Source organism: Podarcis cretensis (genome assembly GCF_951804945.1).
Source record: "Podarcis cretensis genome assembly, chromosome: 4".
In the NCBI taxonomy this organism is placed as follows: domain Eukaryota; kingdom Metazoa; phylum Chordata; class Lepidosauria; order Squamata; family Lacertidae; genus Podarcis; species Podarcis cretensis.
The window spans coordinates 96,059,425-96,080,667 of record NC_137173.1 but is presented as its reverse complement, the minus strand read 5'-3'; the positions used below and the strand labels follow the sequence as shown (position 1 = coordinate 96,080,667).

Below are 21,243 nucleotides of genomic sequence, written 5' to 3'. Positions count from 1 at the left end.
AGGGTTGCTAAAGAATCATAAAACAAGGATGCAGGGATGGGGAGGTATGGGGAAGTCGAAGGAAAGAAGGTGTATGAAAATACGATTATGAAGTTATACTTGTTTAAATGTTTTGTATGTTTTTGTTATGTCTTTTGTTGGTTTTTATTATGTGTTTGAAAAATGAATAAAAATTATTTAAAAAAAAAAACCAAATACGTCTTATCGTAGTTTATAGATAAAGTATTCCTCGTGCAATATGAACTTAATTTTGCAAGCAGCTGTCTCAGGCCCACCTGGGTTCTAGATACAAGTACTAGGTCATCAGCATACATTAAGACTGAGAGTTTTTGGTCAAGAATTGTGACAGGGGCAAACTGTAGGCCCTCCAGTTCTTTAACCATGTCATTAATATAAAAATTAAACAGGAAAGGCACCAAAATGCATCCCTGTTTGACTCCAGTAATGGTCTTAATTCTAGTGGTGAGATGGCCAGCCAGATCCACCTTTACTTGTATTGATGTGTCAGTATATAGTGTTTTGATAAGAAATAACAGACGGGGGTCTATATTTGTCTTTTCCAATTTTTGCCACAATGCAAGTCTTGGGACCGTATCGAAAGGTGACTTTAGATTGGTAAAAGCGACATATAATTTTTGCTTCAAATTATGGATGTATTTACATAACAGAAAGTTCATCACAAAGCACTGGTCCAACGTGGATTTTCCTCTTTGGAAACCTGCCTGGACTTCAGATATCACCTTATTTGTATCTGCCCATTCTTTCAGTCTCCCAAGAAGGAGCCTGGCATATGGGTCTATAATTGGCAGGGTTTTTCTTATCACGCTTTTTTATATATTGGAGCAATTATACTCAGCTTCCACCCTTCTGGTATGAGACCTGAGCTGTTAATGTATGAAAACAGTTTTGCAAAAATGGGTGACCAGAAATCAGGTCTTATCTTATAAATCTCCATTGGGATCATGTCTTCTCCTGGAGCTTTAATGGCTAGTTGGCTTACGATTAGCCTCTTAATCTGATTGGCAGTTCTGATAACTGAGCATAGTAAACTTGTGAGGGTACGTCAGGAGGGGCCATATATTCAAAGCATATTTCCAACCTGTGCAGATATGGGGGGGGGGACACACCCAATTACTTCTGAGGAGACTTTTTTATTTTTGCCCTTACAAGTAATAATAGTAACCTTACCTCAAAGACATTTCGTGGTCTCCCAGCTGATAGTATATAGTGCTGATCTTATAAAATGCGTCGGTGTTATCGCTCTTCAATTTGGCAGCAGCTTTTAAATCACTTAGGGCCTTCCCGGGCTCTCCCTCCTTGATGTAACATTCAGCTCGAAGTTCCCGCATCTCTGCAGCCCAAACACAAACCTTGAGAAACCAAAAATGAAAGCGAGACTTTGGTCCAAAACGTTTGTTGTTGCATTTTTTTTTACAAAAAGGACAATAAATGTACTTTGATGCCGCCTCTATGGTGAGGCAAAGATCCATTTCTATACACATTATGAGATTATTGGGTTGCCTTTGTTTGTGTCTTTATTATGCATTTTGAATTTTTTATATTGTGATTTTATGTTGTGAGCTGCCCTGAGATCTATAGGTATAGGTAAAGGCAAAGGGACCCCTGGCCATTAGGTCCAGTCATGGCCGACTCTGGGGTTGTGGCCGAGGAAGCCAGCATACAGCTTCCGGGTTATGTGGCCAGCATGACTAAGTCGCTTCTGGCAAACCAGAGCAGCCCTATGTACAACGCATTGCAGTAATCTTCTTTCCTGTTGTAGAAGCGGATGTGAACATTTCAGGAGAGAGGACACTTTCAGAAGATAAGAAAACACTGCTGGATCAGGCCAATGGTCCATCTAGTCTAGCATCCTGTTCTCTCACTGGTCAACCAAGATACCTATGGGAAGCCTTAAAATAGGATCTGAGCGCAACAACACCTTCCCCATTAATGATTCCCAGCAGCTGGCATGCATATATATATATATATATATATATATATATATATATATGTTTTGGTTGAACTGATTGACATCCTATGCCTTTTTAAAATGTGGCTCTTTTGGGGGGGGCATGTTATTGGCTTGTTGTTCTTATTTTGATTATATATATTGTGGTTTCTATGTTGATCTTTTCTGTGAACCGCCCTGAGACCTATGGGTATAGGACGGTGTATAAATTCTAATAAATAATAATAATAAATGATCAACCTAATGAATTTGTTGAGGCAGTAATCAGTGGTGAAATTTCAGCCATTCAGGCAATTAGCCAGATGCTCACTATGACCTCAAGCTGAACTGATCTGAGGACTTTTGAGTTATATCAAGGTAGAGTTTGTTAAGAGGAGCTGCTCATCTGCCACCTGCAGAGCCCACAATTATTTCTTGGCAGCCGTTTCCCCTCTGAGACTTACGTTCAGAATTTCATCCAAGAGACCGATCACGGTGTAATAATCCCCCGTGAGATATGCTGACTGCGCTTCTGAATGTAGGCGCTGCATCTCATCAGACTTCATCAGCTGGGTGCGGGCTTCTGTGCCTTCCTTATCGCTAGGATTAGACTGAAGCTGCAAAAATTGACAAAGAAAGACAAAGAACAGTTACACCTGAAACGGAGGCAGAGCCGTCTTTCCCATAGGGCTTAGCGGTCCATTGGGCCAGGGCGCCAGCCTCTCAGGGGCGCCCCAGAGAGTTGGGGAGCCGCGTGGCTTTGCCGGCGGCCCCCCCTTCCCCTGCACGCCCACCAGCTGAGCACCGTCAACCATATGGCTATAGGGCGTGCAGCTTGCCTCCCAAACCTCCTCGGGAGCAGAGCGATCCCTGCAGCAGCATGGGGGAGAGTTGCGCACACACACCCCATGGCTGGCACTGCGCAGCTTCGCGCCCCCCCCCCATCTGTGGTAATTTGGGGGCGCTGAGCGGATATTTGCATCCCGGCGCCGCATCTGTTAAAGACTGCCCTGAACGGAGGAATTCTACAACCCATCATCTGCCGTGCACAAAGCAAAATGATGCCACTGAATTCCTTTCGGGAAATTCTTGGGGCTTGTTAGTCATGACTAACTTAAAACTTACTGTTTTCAATGGGTCTTTCGTAAACATGACTAAGTCTGGATATTACCCCCTAAACAAAAAGATGAAGAACCTGCAGATGTAATTGAACTCCAAATTCTATCATCGCTAGCTTTTATTTTTGGAGGTCTATAATCTCTAGAGGCCATCAGTTGTAGGATTTAGATTTTATTGTGTTTTGTAATATGGGGCCAAGAGTTGCTTTGAACGTATAACAACACCCCAATATTTAATGTCCTTGATCCCAAGATTTTACTCACCATCTGAACCAAATTGGTTCGGCCAAAACAACTCATGTGCAAAATTGAACAAAAGCTTTGTTTAGAAAATACACACTGGCTCACACAATTATAGAAAGAATGTGAAATAAAAGGACACAAGCGTGCAGGGGAAATACAGAATAAAAGGGCTCCTTTCACCTCCAAAGACATGGAAATTTGCTAGTAATAGAGACAATGTGTCAGCCTGGATCCCAGCAGCTAATCCAACCAAATAACCCAACATAGCAAAGCACACATCCCTCCCACAGACTTTTTCACTATAATGGCTAAATAAGCTGTTGGGAGAATACTGTAGTGTTAGAAATATGTTATGTGCATAAAACAAGGCAAAAGGCATGTTTTATACAGAAGGTCAGACTACTGAATTTGGGGTTGAGGGAGGGAGAGAGAATAACTCCAGGATATTAGAGGATAAAATGTTATTTATTTTAAAAGAAAATGTGTGTAACATATTGAAATTACAATATGCATTGCCTCATGCTATGAATACAAACATAATTTCTAAACAAGCCAAATGTTCTTTATAGCCACCACCTATCGCTGAGGAGGTCTGACCTTTCGATGAAACATCATGACGCGTTCCCTTTGGACAGCAGATTCCAGAGGGGAAACAATTTTCATTTCTCCAACCTCCTTCTCTGTGCATCATTTAACACAAGAAAGGAAAAGGCAGAAAGGAAAGACAGAGAGATTGAGAGACAGAGAGGGATGGTGGGTGGGAGAAGTGCCATTGTACTCCAGGTGCCAAAAAGCCCAGGGCTGTCCCTGTCACCCAGAGTTAGCTGATGAATGGAAGCAAGCAATCACAAACCAATTAAAAGGGGTTTTTTAAGCCTTCAGCTCCTGTCATTGCTATTTTCTGACAAGCAGTTCTTCAGTCATTTAGACTGTGAGCCCTGCGCACAAGGCACGGCCTTACTTTTGTCTCCGAACCGTTCCTGGTGTATCTGACACTTGAACAAATAATAAAACGATGATTAAGTTCCCCCACATTCAGAACGTGCACTCTTAAAAGGCGTCTTTAGCCTTTTGATTTATGAAAATATATTTATCATGATTATGGAAACACTTGAGCACTAACAAGAAAGCAAACAAGGCCATACATCCTCCTTACTTCCCATGCTAGTGAAATCCGCGAGTTCAAGGGGAACAAAAAGAGAAAGGTACACACAAAAGTGGTATCGAGGCTGGGAAATAGGAGGAGACGAGGTAAATGTGTCACGTTCCTGACTTTCATTCCAACAACAGCTGTAATATCTTCATAGGAAACCTGGTGCCCTTCAGATGCTATTGGGCTCCAACTTCCATCTGCCCCAGTCCACATGCCAAATGGTTAGGGGTTCGGGGAGTTGTATTTCAACAAGTTAAGGTGTGTATTAACCTGTAGATATTGCAGGGGGGAAGCGCTGGCTGGTGCTGATGGAACTGGAATCCAACAACATCTGGAAAGACAGAAGTTTCCCATCTCTTGAAGAGCAGTGTTTCTCAAACTTGGGTTGGACTACAATTCCCATTATCCCTAGCTAGCAGGACCAGCGGTCAGGGTTGATGGGAGTCATAGTCCAAAAACAGCTGGGGACCCAAGTTGAGAAGCACTGCTTCAGAGGATAAATCACATGCCTAGCTTAGGGTTACCAGACGTCCCTGTTTCCCGGGGACAGTCCCTGGATTTGCGAATAAGTCCCTGGACAAATTGCATCCTCGGAATGTCCCCGGATTTCATCTAATATCCCTGGCAAATTAGCGCAGGGGCTCTCAGATGCACCTTCCGGGCTGCCTCCACCTTCCCTGACCCCAGCTACTAAGCTGTGAAGGGAGGCTTTATGCTGCCTATCTGAGCAGCCTCCTAACTCCTACTTGCGTGCAAGCAGGAGGGGGCAGGGATATCTCAGTTTGGCAACAGGAAGCCTCCCTTCCCAGCTGAGGGATCCCCGCCCCCTCCTGCTTGCACGCAAGTAGGAATGGGATTGGGTCTGCTCCAATGAGAAGGGAGGCATCACGCTGCCTGAGCCTTGCCGCCGCTCTCGGCCCTCCTTCTCCGCCTTCCATCCCTGATCCGCCACGCACTGCTTCCCCATCACCACCACCGAAGAACCAACAACTCAGTGGCTGCCTGCCCAGGCTGATGGAGAAAGCAGAGAGAAGCCTCGGAGGAAGGGGAAACGGGGCAGTTGAGGTCAAGGCGGCGGCCACCCCTCTGCCACTGCCATCGCTGCAGCATCAACATCCTAAACGTGTAGTAATTAATTAATTAAGTGTCCCTGGATTCATTGAAAAAAATCTGGTAACCTTAGGGTCGAAAAGCATGGGGAAGTGAGGTAACAAGAATCCAACCCACCCCACCCCCCCACCCCCGGACATACTGATGTATTAACAAGCCATTATATGGGACAAGAGAACTGGGGAACACCAGCTTTTCAGACCATACGCATTGAAGTTACAGTCCTATGCACATTTACCTGGAAGTAAGCCCCACCAAAAGGATTTACTTCCAATTAGACATTAGATTGTGCTACAAAAGATTTTGCTCCTACACCCCAGCACATCAGTGACATCCAGTTTGCATCATCCGCCACTTGTCTGCGTGGTCACTGTGCAATATAAATGGCCTAATATTTACATCGCTTATGGGTCTGTAGGCTTTTTAGTGGCCTCCTGTCTCTCTCAGGAAATTTACCCTTTTACAGAAAATGTCATACTAAGAAATCACCACCAGGATAGGGAATATCCATCAAAAGTTTGTCAACTTAAGCTTTCTAGCCATAAAAATAATGATGCCAGCAGAACTTGTGGCTATAAAAAATATACTGCAGTGACCTCCCTATAGCAAGCTAATGTAGGTAATAAAAAAAAATCATTTAGTACAGCTTAATTAGCAGTTTAACAACGGTATAAAATAGATGAGATGGAAGTGGTCAAACTGCTTTTAAAAATTATTTGCATGTGCATCTCATTTCTGCTTTATGAATCTATTTGCTTTGTTAAGCCAAAAACACAGCGACATGTGTTGGGTTTAACAATTTGTCATACTGAGCTTCATCAGCTTGCATTTCTAGCCTGCATATTCCTAAGGTTGGTGTCATGTAATTTATCAGTTTTTCATAGCTAACCAATCTTATAACCCACAGTGCAACATTTTTTTAAAAAAATAAATCCATAAAACACCAGCAGGCACATTAGAAGTCATTTCATCAATTTCTGAAAGCAGATTTTTAAAAACTTCACACACACAAAGCAAATAATTCAAAAGAAACAACAACAAATTCAAAACTTAGGATTTGTGTGTGGTTTCCTTCCCCTCTCTTTTCTTAAACTGCTTTGAGAATCAGGGCTTCATATCTGCCTAAACCCAAACCCGACACCCACACCTTAACAAACAATGCCATTCTATGTACATTTACTTAGAGGTAAGTCACACTGTATTCAATGGAGCTTAGTCCCAGGTAAGTGTGCCCAGGATTGCACACTCACGCCAGGTTCTCTCGCGTATGTTTATCATTTGGTCTGCCTACACTTGGTAACTGACAGCCATTAGCCCCATTTATGGGTTGCTTGTGTGTTTGGCACTCCAATGTTGTGGTGAAGTGGTTGGAGTGCGAGGCTAGGACCTGGAAGACCAGGGTTCAAATCCCCACCCTCCCTCACTGGGTGTTAGAATTCCTGCTCCATGATTGCAGTCATGGGATTGTTGTGTATCACATGGCGGTGTATGTTTTGACTCCACAGAGTGGGAAGTGACGGAAACAGGATGTTTGTGTTACTGTGTTCTGTGAAGTGGGACTATTGTCCTTTGTTCTTTTTCTCTTTGCTGCCTGATGCTAGAGAGAGAGGGAGCCATGTTGAGGCTCCGTGTGTGCTTATATGTAAATAAAGTAGATTAGCCAAAATGCTGAATTGCTGAGGTCTGTTACGCAAGCTGCGAAGACTCTGTGGATGTTAGTTTCTGTTTGCCACTGTGCAGCTGCTTAAAGTCACAAGACTCTGTTTACATTCCAGAGACCTTCTAGGCTGTTGGAAGTCTTACGGAAGACAGGAGATGGATGTGATGTTACTGGTTTCCTGTTCCTTTGTTTTTCAGTTGCTCTCTGCTCTCACAGAGAGAGGATGTATTTTTTTTTCTGTCTGCGTAGCTTAGAAAATAAAGCATAGGCATGTAGCCATAAATCTCATCACTTCCGCATGCTGCTTTGATTCTCTGCTGAATGGGGGATGTGCCTGGAGCGTTATCAGAGGCTCAGGTCATCAATCACGTCGGAGGCAATTCTGGAAGACTCGGCCAGAGGAGGATGAGCTTTATCAGCTCGGTCGAGCAGAGATTCCGACAGCGGATGCCTAAGTGTGCCGGTGTCGGTTGGCATCAGTCGCTGTGATGTTCGGGCTGAAGAAAGCTTTTGAATTTCCTGAACGATCGACCAGGAGGGAGAGAACATGCCAGTCGGGCATGTGTCTCTGCCAGGGTCCTACTCGAGTGTAGGCTGAACTCCTGAAACTGGGTGCCCTTGGGCCAGTCACTGCCTCTCAGTCTAACCTACCTCACATGGTTGTTACGGGGATTAAATGTACACCAAAGAAAAAGTTGGGATATAAATGCAATCAAACGAGCAACCCATCAGGAGTGGAGCTGCAAAACTCTCCAACCCCATCATCACATGCCATGGCTGGCACCAAAGCAGCTGTTAGGCAGAGGAGGAGCGAGTGGGCAACTGGGGAGTTCTGGTTGGTTCCCCTCTTGCCTCTCTCCTTCCCAGCACTAATCTGGAGGGGGTCTACATAAAAGGAAAAACCCGCTATAAATAAGTCAGAAATTGAATCATAACAAAATTTTAAAAATGCTATGTAAAAATTGCAAAGATTTTTTTGCTCTCTGGCGCCATCTGGTGGCACCATCTGGTTTTGACTTCGCATGACTTTAGGTTTGCGCAAAGGGCTCTTTCACCCTAATGCAACAAATCAGAGAATTATAGAGCTGGAAGGGACCCTGAGGATCATTTAGTCCAGCCCCTTGCAATGCAGAAATATGCAGCTGTCCCATAGGGGGATTGAGCCTGCAACCTTGGTGCTATCAGCACCATGCTCTAATCAACTGAGCTATCCTGTACTATTTTTTCTTTTTTTATGAATTTTTTTATGGTTTGGAAAGTGACAGGGAAATGCATCGAGATGTGTAAACACTCCGCAAACACATCAGGATGAATGTTCATTGCTGCATAACCGTCCCGCAAAGAAATCAGAACTATGACTAAAATAAATAATAATTGTAAAATAATAATAACTGTAAATATATAATAACTAGGAATCGCATTGTCTTGAGAGAAACACTATGGCCTATTTAAAGCAGAAAGGCTTGTAATAATAATAATAATTTATTATTTATACCCTGCCCATCTGGCTGAGTGTCCCCAGCCACTCTGAGCGGCTCCCAATCGAGTGTTAAAAACAATACAGCATTAAATATTAAAAACTTCCCTAAACAGGGCTGAATTCAGATGTCTTTTAAAAATAAGATAGCTGCTTATTTCCTTGACAGCTGATGGGAGGGCATTCCACAGGGCGGGCGCCACTACCGAGAAGGCCCTCTGTCTGGTTCCTGTAACCTGGCAATTAGGGAACCGCCAGAAGGCCCTCTTCTATTGGCTAGGCAGCATTTTAATCAAATAGGCAGGATACAAAACTTAACAGGACATTCTGCATTAGAAAAACACAACTGACAAGAAGCTGACAAAAGAAGCTGGTCTTCAATAATAGTCTTTGCTGGCCTCTAGTGGAACAATACAAAATGAACAATAAGTTTTCCACTTGTGGTTCCCAAGAGAGATGATGCCTGTGGTCTAGCGTTTCCCTTAATTTGCCATACTAGGAATTGTCTGAGTCACCTTCCAGTCCCTGTGCTGTCAATTTCAATTTTGTATTGCAAGGAGCAGCACACTGCCCCGCTATGCTGCCAATAATCCCCTTGTTATTAAAATTCTTGTTTGTTATGCACCCTCTGCCAGACCTCCTCTTCATTACAGTGCTACCTCGCAAGACGAAATTAATTCGTTCTGCGAGTTTTTTCGTCTTGCGAATTTTTCGTCTTGCGAAGCACGGATTTTGGAAAAGCTTCAAAAATCACCAAAATCTTCAAAAACCTCAAAAAAGGCTACCATACCGCGTGCCATGAGTTGCTCCTCGAAGTCAAGTCGCAACTGCACCCCCTGAATGCACCCTGGGTATTAACGGTTTTAAGAAAAAGGAAACAAACTTGCAAGACGTTTTCGTCTTGCGAAGCAAGCCCATAGGGAAATTCATCTTGCGAAGCAACTCAAAAAACGAAAAACTCTTTCGTCTTGCGAGTTTTTCGTCTTACGAGGCATTCGTCTTGCGAGGTACCACTGTATACGTATTAATGCCATTTTAAAAAGACCGAGAGGGGGCAAACTCACCAGGGCCCAATTCACACACAGTCCCCCCACTTGGGACTGATACACATTCACCCAAATTACCACAGTGCAAAAATCTTTGCAGCTGCATATATTCCACACAGCATAAGAAACACTTAAAAGATTTCCATTGTGCAGCATGAAAGATAATCCCTGTGAAATCTACATTTCTACTTCCTATTTTCCTCTGGAAGCCAGTTGACAAGGGGTGGGGTTTACTAAGAGCTCATCTATTCCAGAAGCCATCTAGAAAAGCTCTCCTTTACAGGTGAAGTCTGCAGAACCACCTCACACTATATAAAAGACAAAACCATCTTCCACACAGCCAAACTTTATGGCTTCAGCAGCACAACTGGTTGATGAAGCCACCTGCCCGCTTTTAATTCCTTACATCTGGAGGGCTAAATTTATTCCTCCAAGCAACACACTAATTCTACTTGAAAGGCGCCACACCATAGCTGCACACAACACACCACTTTAACTTTCTCAAGGAATGCTTATAATTTATTCTGTTTATAGCCTCCCCTTTCTAAAAAAAGATTTGATTTGCAAAAAGGCAAATGCTAGAAAGTGTGATGCTATATTTAATAGGCGTTTACACAGGCACAGAAAGACCAGAAGCTACCAAAAGTGTTATCTACAATGTGAGAGGATTATCATATCATAGGAGCACCGGACCCCACCCCACCCTATGATGATAAAGGATAAGTAAAAGAGATAAGCATCTTGCAAAGGAGCTGCTATATACAGTGGTACCTCAGATTACATACGCTTCAGGTTACATACGCTTCAGGTTACAGACTCCGCTAACCCAGAAATAGTACCTCAGGTTAGGAGCTTTGCTTCAGGATGAGAACAGAAATTGCACGGTGGCAGCGGGAGGCCCCATTAGCTAAAGTGGTACCTTAAGAAAAGTTTCAGGTTAAGAACGGACCTCCGGAACGAATTAAGTATGTAACCAGAGGTACCACTGTAACTCCAACTTAAATATTGCCAATGGTTTGTGTGCACTGCAAACTCTTGCCTACGGACGGCTGGGGTCTATTGGTGATCACTCCCAATCAAGACGCCTTAAAATGGGCCAGCACCCAGGGCTATTCAGGGCCAGTGGCACCATGAGGCATATCAGGCAGATGCTATACCAGCCCTGGGTCTGACTAATGGCATGGTCTCCAACAAAGCTGTCCCATTAGCACATGCCCTTCATTCTGCGCAATGGGGCTTCCTCTCCTGGAGGATGTGGGGAAACAACCCCCCCCCCAAAAAAAAGATTGTGGGGCACACAGAGAAAGGAGCCTCCGTCCCATTGTGCACACAGAAGTCCTTGCACGAACAGGACAATTCCGATGGATACAACCCACAGCTTCCCCTTGGAAACAAAGATCAGTCGCCAATGGAACCTTTAAAAAGGCTTTTCAAGATCACAAAACACATTAAGAATGCTACAGGCACATGATGGGGGAAATTCCAGAACTCTTTAAAATCAGAGACAGCACTCATTGCCTATGTTTCACCAGCAAACAAAACTATGGTAGAAATTATTGTGCTGGGAAAGAGGTGTGTGTTTGTTTTTCACATTTTTAATACTTTGGTCTCAAGTCAGTAACGTAAAGGTAAAGGTACCCCTGACCATTAGGTCCAGTCGTGACCGACTCTGGGGTTGCGGCGCTCATCTCGCTCTATGGGCTGAGGGAGCTGGCGTTTGCCCGCAGACAGCTTCTGGGTCATGTGGCCAGCATGACTAAGCTGCTTCTGGTGAACCAGAGCAGCACACGGAAACGCCGTTTACCTTCCCGCCGGAGCGGTACCTATTTTTCTACTTGCACTTTGATGTGCTTTTGAACTGCTAGGTTGGCAGGAGCTGGGACTGAGCAACAGGAGCTCACCCCGTCACGGGGATTCGAACCGCCAACCTTCTGATCAGCAAGTCCTAGGCTCTGTGGTTTAACCCACAGCGCCACCCGCGTCCCTTTGGCCTCAAGTCAGTCATGCTTAAATCATGGCTCTCTTGTCTCCAAGGATTTTTAACTATCTCTGGATAGAGTTCTCAATCTCCAAACCCTATTAGATTTCAAAATCCCTTTTTTTCTGTTAATATCCTTGATTTACAGTCATAAGCATCCCAAAAATGTTATAACAACTTGAATCATTCCAGCTGCTTCTCCTTCATATACATTTGGCTACGCAGCAAACAAACATACGGAAATTGTACGTTGTGAAGAAAGAGGAATTTATGAGAGGGAATAGAACTCAGGATCATCCACTGAAACTGCCTAGTGTTAGATCTGGAGAGACCATTTGCACTAGCACTTCTTCACACAATATTTAAGTCATACAATTTACAGCCACAAGATGTCACGATCGCTACTAGCTTAGATGACTTTAAAAAAATAGATTGGACAAATTCACAAAGGGCTTGGAAAGTTAAGCTGCAAATTTATGCATAGAGTAGAGAACAAATCATATCATACACAGTGGGGTTTACATCAGAGTAAGCGCACTGTGCTGTTAGTTTATTGCTTCAGTTTAGCAGTTTCCTTTCCAGCCTGCTTCTATTGTGGAAATGTATTGAAATATCAGTACCCTATCTAGTCAGTTTTATGCTCAGAGAAGTCTCCCACTTTCCCCTTGTTCCTAGCACTGCACAAATTAAAACATATTTATCCTGCCATTGTGACAAAGGAGCTACCCTGTGTGACATGCACTGGATATGTGCAAAGCACCACCCTTTTCCAGCACGGGGCGCTGTTCCATATTTCAATAACCCCCTTATTAAGGTTTCTTACTTACCACTCTCTTAAAGTCCTCTTCTGCCTCATCAAACTTTCCCTGCTTCAGTAGCAGGTGTCCTCTTTGCAGCCTCGCCTAAAATAAAGGAAACAGTTCCGTAACATAGGAAGACACCGTGTGACATACCTAGTGCAAAACTAAGGGAAGTCCGTGTTCCAATCCCCACTCAGTCATTGGGAATCCCTGAGTAGGCCCTATTTCTCATCCCAAGCTACCCTACGCAGGAGGAGAGGGAACCAATTGTGCCACCTTCAGTTCCTTGGAAAGGTGGGAAAAAAATTAAATGAATGAATGAATGAATGAATGCGGTTCTTAAGTGTAGGCACACATACATTCAACACATATTTATTTTCTATTTCAAAGCATGGAGCATTTTGTTGCTGTCCCGTGAAGTACCTTTGCCCCTCCCACCACCCCAGGTAATTATTTGGGAAACTGCCTAGCTAGAACCAAGAGTCAAAAGGCATAAGCTAAATGTCCAGATCGCCAAGGAAGAGAGAATCTGTATTATGAGGCACAGGTCAGTTACCGGGGGGGGGGGGGCATTTTCCACTGAGAACCCCCAGCCTTACAAAGCCTTTGGGGAGGCTGTCTATTACCACTCCCGTTCAGTAATTTTCCCACTTTAAATAACCCCACTGAATTCAACCGAATTTGCCTCTGAAGAGATGTGGGCTGCATGTGCACTACACATTTCAAGCCCTATGGTACCACTTTGAACAGTCATGGCTTCTCCCAAAGGATCCTGGGAAATGTAGTTTCTTAAGGATGCCGAGAGCCGTTAGGAAACGCCAGTTCCTCTCAGAGAGCTACAAGTCCCAGGGTTCCATGGGAAGATGGTTGATTTGTTAAACCTTTGGGAACTGCAGCACGTACGTGGGCTGCATACTACATACTACAGGGCAACATACGCAAAATTATAGACATCCCTGCCCGCAAGGAGTTTGTGATCTAGTGATTTAGAAAAGGGGGCCGGGAGAATCCGTCTCAAAAAACCAACTGAGGGCATGTAAGAATCTATGTAGGTTTGATTTCAATACTCAGTGGTCACTCCTAAAGGTAAAGGTAAAGGGACCCCTGACCATTAGGTCCAGTCGTGGCCAACTCTGGGGTTGGGCGCTCATCTCGCTTTATTGGCCGAGGGAGCTGGCGTACAGCTTCCGGGTCATGTGGCCAGCATGACTAAGCCGCTTCTGGCGAACCAGAGCAGCGCACGGAAACGCCGTTTACCTTCCCTTGAGGTGCTTTTGAACTGCTGGGTTGGCAGGAGCAGGGAACAAGCGACGGGAGCTCACCCCATCGTGGGGATTCGAACCACCGACCTTCTGATCAGCAAGCCCTAGGCCCTGTGGTTTAACCCACAGCACCACCCACGTCCCTTCAGTGGCCACTCCTACTTTGCATCAAAACATCAGCACAATACTAGGTACCTTACAATCCCATCAGTAGCTGAAATAACACTTTGAAAAGGTGGCCCTCTCTCCTAAAGCATGTTTTGTATCCTGCAGTTGCTGGAATTTCAGTCTACATTTAACCTCTCCAAGTTATAGGATAATAAAAAGTTTTCTGTTGGATTATGCCACTTACTAGAGAGAGAAAAAAGATTCCCATTTAAAAGGCAACATAAAAAACAAAGACAAAAGCCGTTTTCATCCACCCTGGAGGAGCCTCTGGAAAGTATTGCTTACCGATGTGAAATCCTGCTTTAATTCAACCACCTTGCTTAAGTCACGAATGGCAGCTTTAGATTTGCCCATGGCTAAAAATACTGTGGCTCTTCTGTAATAGGCAAGGTAGTTATCAGAGTCCCCTTCTGCAAGTGAAGAAGCAGCAATCAGAACATAGCCTCAAGCCAGCCAAATCTTTGGATACAACTAAGCATGCAATAAGGAGAAATAACAGTGCCATTACCAGAATTTTTAAACAGCCTGATACCACCATTTAATTAGCGGAGGGAACGTTTCCATAGGACAGCCGTTCGGCACACATTTACACTATTAACGCTAATGGGGGAAAAAATGAAAATCGCACGCACATAGGAGCATTCAGCTTCCTGGTAATTTTTTAGGGCTTCAGGAGGTGAGCATCCAAGTGGATTCCAGCTGCGGAATGGAGTCAAGCCCCCTACATGCTAAAGCTTTTTATCTCAAACTGCAGGCTTGCCTTTCGAAGGCCGTTTTACATTTTGGTGCAGGCTCCCGCGTCTCTCATTTGCGGAAGGCCAAATAACCATCTCACCGGAGATCAGAGGTGGCATGTTCTTCTAAGAATCTCCATTAATTCTGCTGATACAGCAATCAGCAGGGACAGAAACATGCCAACCCTAACTTCTTATTCCCAGCCCAGACAATGAGGATGCTATGGGACTGAATGGAAGTACAAAACTTTCATCCCGCACCAAGAATGCTGCACTGTATAGGTTTTGCTAAGGACAGGGATCAGCAACCTTTTTCAGCCGTGGGCCGGTCCACCGTCCCTCAGACCATGTGGGGGGGGGGGGGCAGACTATATTTTTTGGAGGGGGAAATGAACGAATTCCTATGTCCCACAAATAACCCTGAGATGCATTTTAAATAAAAGGAGACATTCTACTCATGTAAAAACACCAGGCAGGCCTCACAAATAACCCAGAGATGCATTTTAAATAAAAGGACACATTCTACTCATGTAAAAACACGCTGATTCCTAGACCGTCCGTGGGCTGGACTGAGAAGGCAATTGGGCCGGATCTGGCCCCCGGGCCTTAGGCTGCCTACCCCTAGCTAAGGAGGAGTTTCTCAATGCTTCAAACCAGATACTTCTTCTCCCCAGAGCTTGAATTGTGGGGAGGGGGCAGGAGGGATAAGGGGAGGCTTCATGAAATCCACAAGTCCCCACTCTGCCCAACTTGAGCCAAATCATGGCTATGCACAAACTTTCCAAAATAAAAATAAAAAAATGGGGTCACGACAAAAACATGACAAAAAAGAGAGCTAGGCCCCCCCCCCCGCAATTAAACTACTGTTTCCTTTGTCCACAGAACTGGATGCAGTAGATGGAGGGATCCTTATCTTTCCCCTACGGGCTAAGTTTGATAGGTAGGCTCATTTAGGTAGGACTCATTTTTGCCCCTGTGGTTTGAAATCAAAAGCACAGCCTGCAAAGCACCAATGATCAGCTGATTGCCAGGCCTTGCAAAGGTCAGAGGGCAGGTAGGTGTGTCTTGGCAGAAATGGCCTGGGGGGACCCAGCCTCTCTAGTTACATTCAAAGGCCAGGGGTTCCCTACGCCTGCTACTGAAGTACTTCTCCCGTCTATCACAATTTGTGTTTTCTGAATTTGTGCCTCTGGCAACATTTTTAAGCCCATGACCCCAGATAATGGATGCAACATTTCAGCAGCATGGAGATGCCGATAGCCAGAGTAGGGGACACGGACGGACACACACACACAAGATTTTAAGACTTTCCCGTCACAAGATAAACCATAAACCACAAAACACAAATGAAACAACCACCATAAATATATTTTAAAAGCAATCATGGGTATATACCGGTAAAGGTATCTGAAGAAGTGTGCATGCACACAACAGCTCATACCAATAACTAACTTAGTTGGTCTCTAAGGTGCTAATGGAAGGATTTTTTTTATTTTATTCAATTTAATTTTGCTTTGACTACCGGTAAAGCTAGATAGCTAAACACCCTTTGAAGCTCCCTTTTGTCCTGGCACAACAAACCAAGCCAGAAAACTGGTGACAGGCAGTGGCAGCAACAGGCAGGATTTTCTGGGAAATGCTCCTGCTGTTCCATATCCTATGCTCCCAGTCCTCCCGATACTAAACTTGCAACAATATGAGGTGCCAGGAATCAGTCTTGCTGAATTCCATTCCTTTGGTTGATAACCTTTCTATCCAACACCTGCTGTAAGGTAGATGTCTGTCATCAACAGGTGGTGGAGAAAATCTAAGAACACGTCCTGAGGCCACATTATGTGGAAAGCTCATGTTATGCAGCCACATGACAGCTTTTGTAACAGATCGGGGAAAACCCAGCTGCCTCCTCAGTTCCCCAAATTAATCATTAAGTGCCACCTCCCTTGTAGCAGGAAAAGAAATTAAGGTTTAACGCGCTACAAAAAATGTCACTTCTTGGCTGAGAACACCTAGAATGGAAGACATCTACAAAGACTCATCTGTTACTCTCTGCCAAAGATCCAGGTTTTGCGATTAGGGGTGCAGGATCACAGCTACCACAGACCATCCATCAGCCCCAGCATCTGTTTACCCGAACATCTTATCGCTTGCATAAAAGCAAGCTCAGCGTTCCGTGCCAGAAGATTTCTCCCGGCGCACGAAATGGATGGTTGTTGGTGCCTCGACTCGGTAAATTGGGAGCTCAAGTTTAATCATGTTAGTAACTAAGAACAATTCAGAAAAAAATCGCTGCAAAGTGCAGCCCAAATTTCATGGGTTGGAAATGCTTATCAGCAGAGTTTCAGGAGCAACCTTGTCAAAGGGGCAAAGCAGAGTAGGGAGAGAGGAGCCCTGAAAGTAGAAAAAGTCAAGAAGAGCCTAAAACATTTGTCACACTCCTGACCACAATGATGTTTGCTAGCTGACCTGCCGCAGAGAAAATCTATCAGGCCCAAACCTACACAATTTTTCTCCCAAGAAAGGCAGGGAAGTTGAAACACAACCCAAGTGGTGGAGGGTTTTTCTGCAATTATTCACACAGGATTGAGTCTTTCCTGATCTCTCCCATACATGGTAGATTACATTTGTGTAGCACAAATTTCACATGTAAAGCAGGTCTCCATTTATAAGGATTCTATTCTGCTGAAACGGGCAAGCCCCTTGCTGTGAACCAAATCTAGTGCCTCAGGGACAGACAGGCAAAGTTTCTCTTTCCTTGCATCAGTCTCGTTCACATACAAATACAATTAAATACAGACCTGGCCACAGTGATCCATGTGATGGTCACCTCCAGGCTTGACTACTGTAATTCGCTCTACGTGGGGCTGCCCTTGAAGCTGTCCCAGAAACTCCAGCGGGTGCAGAATGCTGCAGTGAGGCTCCTCACGGGGTCTCTGCCATGGAAGCATATTCACCCAGTGCTTTTCCAGCTGCACTGGCTCCCGGTGGAGTACAGGGTCAGATTTAAGGTGCTGGTTTTGACCTTTAAAACCCTTCATGGCCTAGGACCCTCGTACCTTCAGGATTGCCTCTCCTGGTATGCCCCATGGAGGACCTTAAGGTCCATAAATAGCAACACCCTAGAGGTCCCGGGCCCTAAGGAAGTTAGATTAGCCTCAACCAGAGCCAGGGCCTTTTCAACACTGGCCCCGGCCTGGTGGAACACTCTGTCTCATGAGACCAGGGCTCTGCAGGATCTGATTTCTTTCCACAGGGCCTGTAAGACAGAGTTGTTCCACCTGGCCTTTGGCTTGGAGCCAATTTGATTCCCTCCCCCTCTTTCTTTTTCCTTTCTCTTCTTGTGAAGAGGCTGCATCCTAATGTTTTAATGTTGTATCTTAATCTTTTAAATTGTATTTTAATCAGCTTGTTTTTATTATTGGTTGTTAGCCGCCCTGAGCCCGGTCTTGGCTGGGGAGGGTGGGGTATAAATATATATATATATTAAATTTTATTATTATTATTATTAAAAGTCATAGGACCAGAGTCCTGAATGGAGACCAAGTGCTGGAGCAACCAAAGGCAGGGAGAAAACATGGGGGACAGTTCAGCATTCCTCTCCCACTTACACCTCATACTCACTCCTCCTGCTTTACATGTGGATGAAAGTCCCGTATCGGGTTTGGGCCCATGCCAGCCTGTGGGTCAGTGTGTTAACCCCCTGGATTTCCCTAAGCAGGCCTGAATCGCACTCTGAACACCCAGAGCCCACAGACATCCGGGAGATTTGGATACGTTACGGAAAAATCTAGGTGTGAGGCTGCTCAGTCACCCAGCTCGTCGGGTAGAGCCCGCGGGTCCCTGCGGAATAAAGGAAGGATTCCAGCCAACCGGGACAAATAGATGTAGACCAAAGTTTATTGCGCAATAGGTTCAAAGAGCAAATTTGAACCCTGAGGATGGGGTGACAAAGACTTTTAAAACTTTCCCACCATATCCCAGAATACAGTTCGTACAGCAACATTGCTACATCACTGACATGTCACAAAAGGGGAGGGGTAGACAGGGGTTACACTAGTTTAACCTTGGCAAACTTGTCCAGACAAGTCCTTGGTACAAGATTAGGATAAGCAGACACGGCAGGGCAAGACACAGGTATAAGATTAGCATAGGCAAACACCTCTGAAGTCCCACCACCCAAAGCACAATAGAACTTCCTTTGCATGTCTGGACCCCTTGGCAAGTCTGGTGATAGGAATAGGCTTTCCTTGGCCAACAATCAGCTCAGCAATTGTCACCTCTGGGCACTTCCTGGAGTCCCCTTTCCAGCGGAAAATAGCTTTGGAATGGAGGAAACTGGCAAAGGAGTTGATTTTATATTATTTTTAAAGCTAGGTAACTTCCCTGAGCTGTCAAGTTGAAAGGATACATTCAGGAATAATATTTGTAAGATTTAACAACTTTAAAGATGTGCCCCCCCCCCCCGCCGTAATTTCCGTAACAGATAAGTCCTGTACAATTCACAGTATAGACTGTCATTGCACGCTGCAGTCCAATGAACCATTGTTTAGCAGCCTAGAAACAAGCCATGTGCCGACATGCACCTTCCTCCCCTCACATGCCTAGCTTAACCATGGTTTCCCTGATTTCTGAACCGGTAAGCTTAAGGGCTCCCTCAAACCAGGATACAAAATTAGGGTCAGATCTAACTTTGTAGGTCCTTGAATTAAGGAGGAATGATGCAGGAGGTTGTTGTTGTTTAGTCGTTTAGTCGTGTCCGACTCTTCGTGACCCCATGGACCAGAGAGCGCCAGGCACTCCTGTCCTCCACTGCCCCCCGCAGCTTGGTCAGACTCATGCTGGTAACCTCGAAAACACTATCCAACCATCTCGTCCTCTGTCGCCCCTTCTCCTTGTGCCCTCCATCTTTCCCAACATCAGGGTCTTCTCCAGGGAGTCTTCTCTTCTCATGAGGTGGCCAAAGTACTGGAGCCTCAGCTTCACAATCTGCCCTTCCAGGGCTGATTTCCTTCAGAATGGAGAGGTTTGATCTTCTTGCAGTCCATGGGACTCTCAAGAGTCTCCTCCAGCACCATAATTCAAAAGCATCCATTCTTCGGCGATCAGCCTTCTTTATGGTCCAGCTCTCACTTCCATACATCACTACTGGGAAAACCATAGCTTTAACTATACGGACCTTGATGCAGGAGGTACATGGCTCATTTATGGACTGATAAACCACGGTAGGTCAAACTGGCATTGTTACATCAAATTGGAACTGCATTTGCAAATTATGACATGTGTAGCCTGATCCCAACTACAATCACATGTTGCGAGCAAGTCCTGTTGATTTCAGCGGGGCTTATTGTTACTTGAAACTCTTTTTTTCAAAGAGGGCCAGATTTGAAGAAGTGAACATGTGTGAGGGCCAACCAAAGTCGTTGACTTTTTTTAGGATTGAAGTTGTTGAGCTTTTTTCAGGATTTTGCCCCAGGAGATATACTGCCACAGGGGCTGGATTTAACCAAACAGCAGGCTGGATTAGGCCCCTGAAATAGACTTTGGACATGCCTGGTATACAGTCTTTGTTTCAGCTGTGGATGGGGGGGGGGGGAGACTCCTTACTGCAGACTCAGTTGAATACGCAGCTCACCAGGAATTAAAAGAAGAGCAGGCATAACATACTAGAGAACATCGACCAGTGATCCTGAACAAAAGGAACAAGACAGGAGGCAGTGTGTTGCTTACTTTTCAAAACACTAGGTATCAGCAAGAGGGATGGTACACCGAGGAAAAGGTTTTTGTAGATGAACAGTGAACTTGTGGGTAAAAGAGAGGAGAACAAAAATTTGGCAAAAGTCAAACGCTATCAAATGAAATGCAACTGCTTTTCGACACACACCTATGGCAGCGTGGAAGTGAGACAAAGCATCTGCCAGCTGCCCAGCTGCCAACAGCTTCTTTCCCATTTCAAGTTGTTTTTCGACTTCTGCGTTTATCCCACATTCCGCACCTGAATGAAGAAAAAAAATATTTAATATCGTTAAAAAAGAAATTGAATTGTTTTACTCTTTTATTTGCTTCCCTCCTCCCTCCAAGCTGACGCCACAACGTTATCATACGTGAATATGAATAAAGCAGAATAAAAATCTGCATACACTATCCAGCCATGATGAAATTTCTGTTTCCTTTTCTCAAAGTTAAAACGAGTTCATTCCCTCAGATCATTAAATACGGAATAGTCACAAGATTTATAAAGTTAATTCAGTTTGCTGCCCTCAAGCGCATTTTGTGCTTTCAATGGGGTCACCAACGCAAACAAATATACTTCTGTGTACTTTCTAGCTAGTTGCATTTAGAAAGAAAAGGAAGGAACTAAGGAATATGGGTGTTTTTTTTAATTCCCCTTCCTTTTTTGGTCTTACACCGATTTCCAAATCAAAGTTGCCATTTTCAAGTACAAATAACTTTCCCCTCTAAATGTTCAACAGACTCACTGAGCTCTGACAGCCAATATGATGATTTCCTTCCCCATTTCACGCATCATCACGGACAATAAAAACTCTGGAG

General features: G+C 44.6%; 1 protein-coding gene across 2 annotated transcripts in view; it reads right to left on the bottom strand.

The window, feature by feature from the left end:
* The window catches only part of DNAJC3 (DnaJ heat shock protein family (Hsp40) member C3), a 49,226-nt gene that overhangs the window by 16,290 nt on the left and 11,693 nt on the right, over window positions 1-21,243 (bottom strand). For both annotated transcript variants that reach the window (XM_079972821.1, XM_079972820.1), the window contains 5 exons: window positions 20,576-20,686; window positions 14,249-14,373; window positions 12,561-12,635; window positions 2,413-2,565; window positions 1,189-1,370 (listed from right to left, as the gene is read on the bottom strand). In XM_079972821.1, coding sequence (XP_079828947.1) covers window positions 1,189-1,370; window positions 2,413-2,565; window positions 12,561-12,635; window positions 14,249-14,373; window positions 20,576-20,642 — 602 coding nt within the window. In that variant the 5' untranslated portion in view covers window positions 20,643-20,686. The remainder of the gene's footprint in view (window positions 1-1,188; window positions 1,371-2,412; window positions 2,566-12,560; window positions 12,636-14,248; window positions 14,374-20,575; window positions 20,687-21,243) is intronic.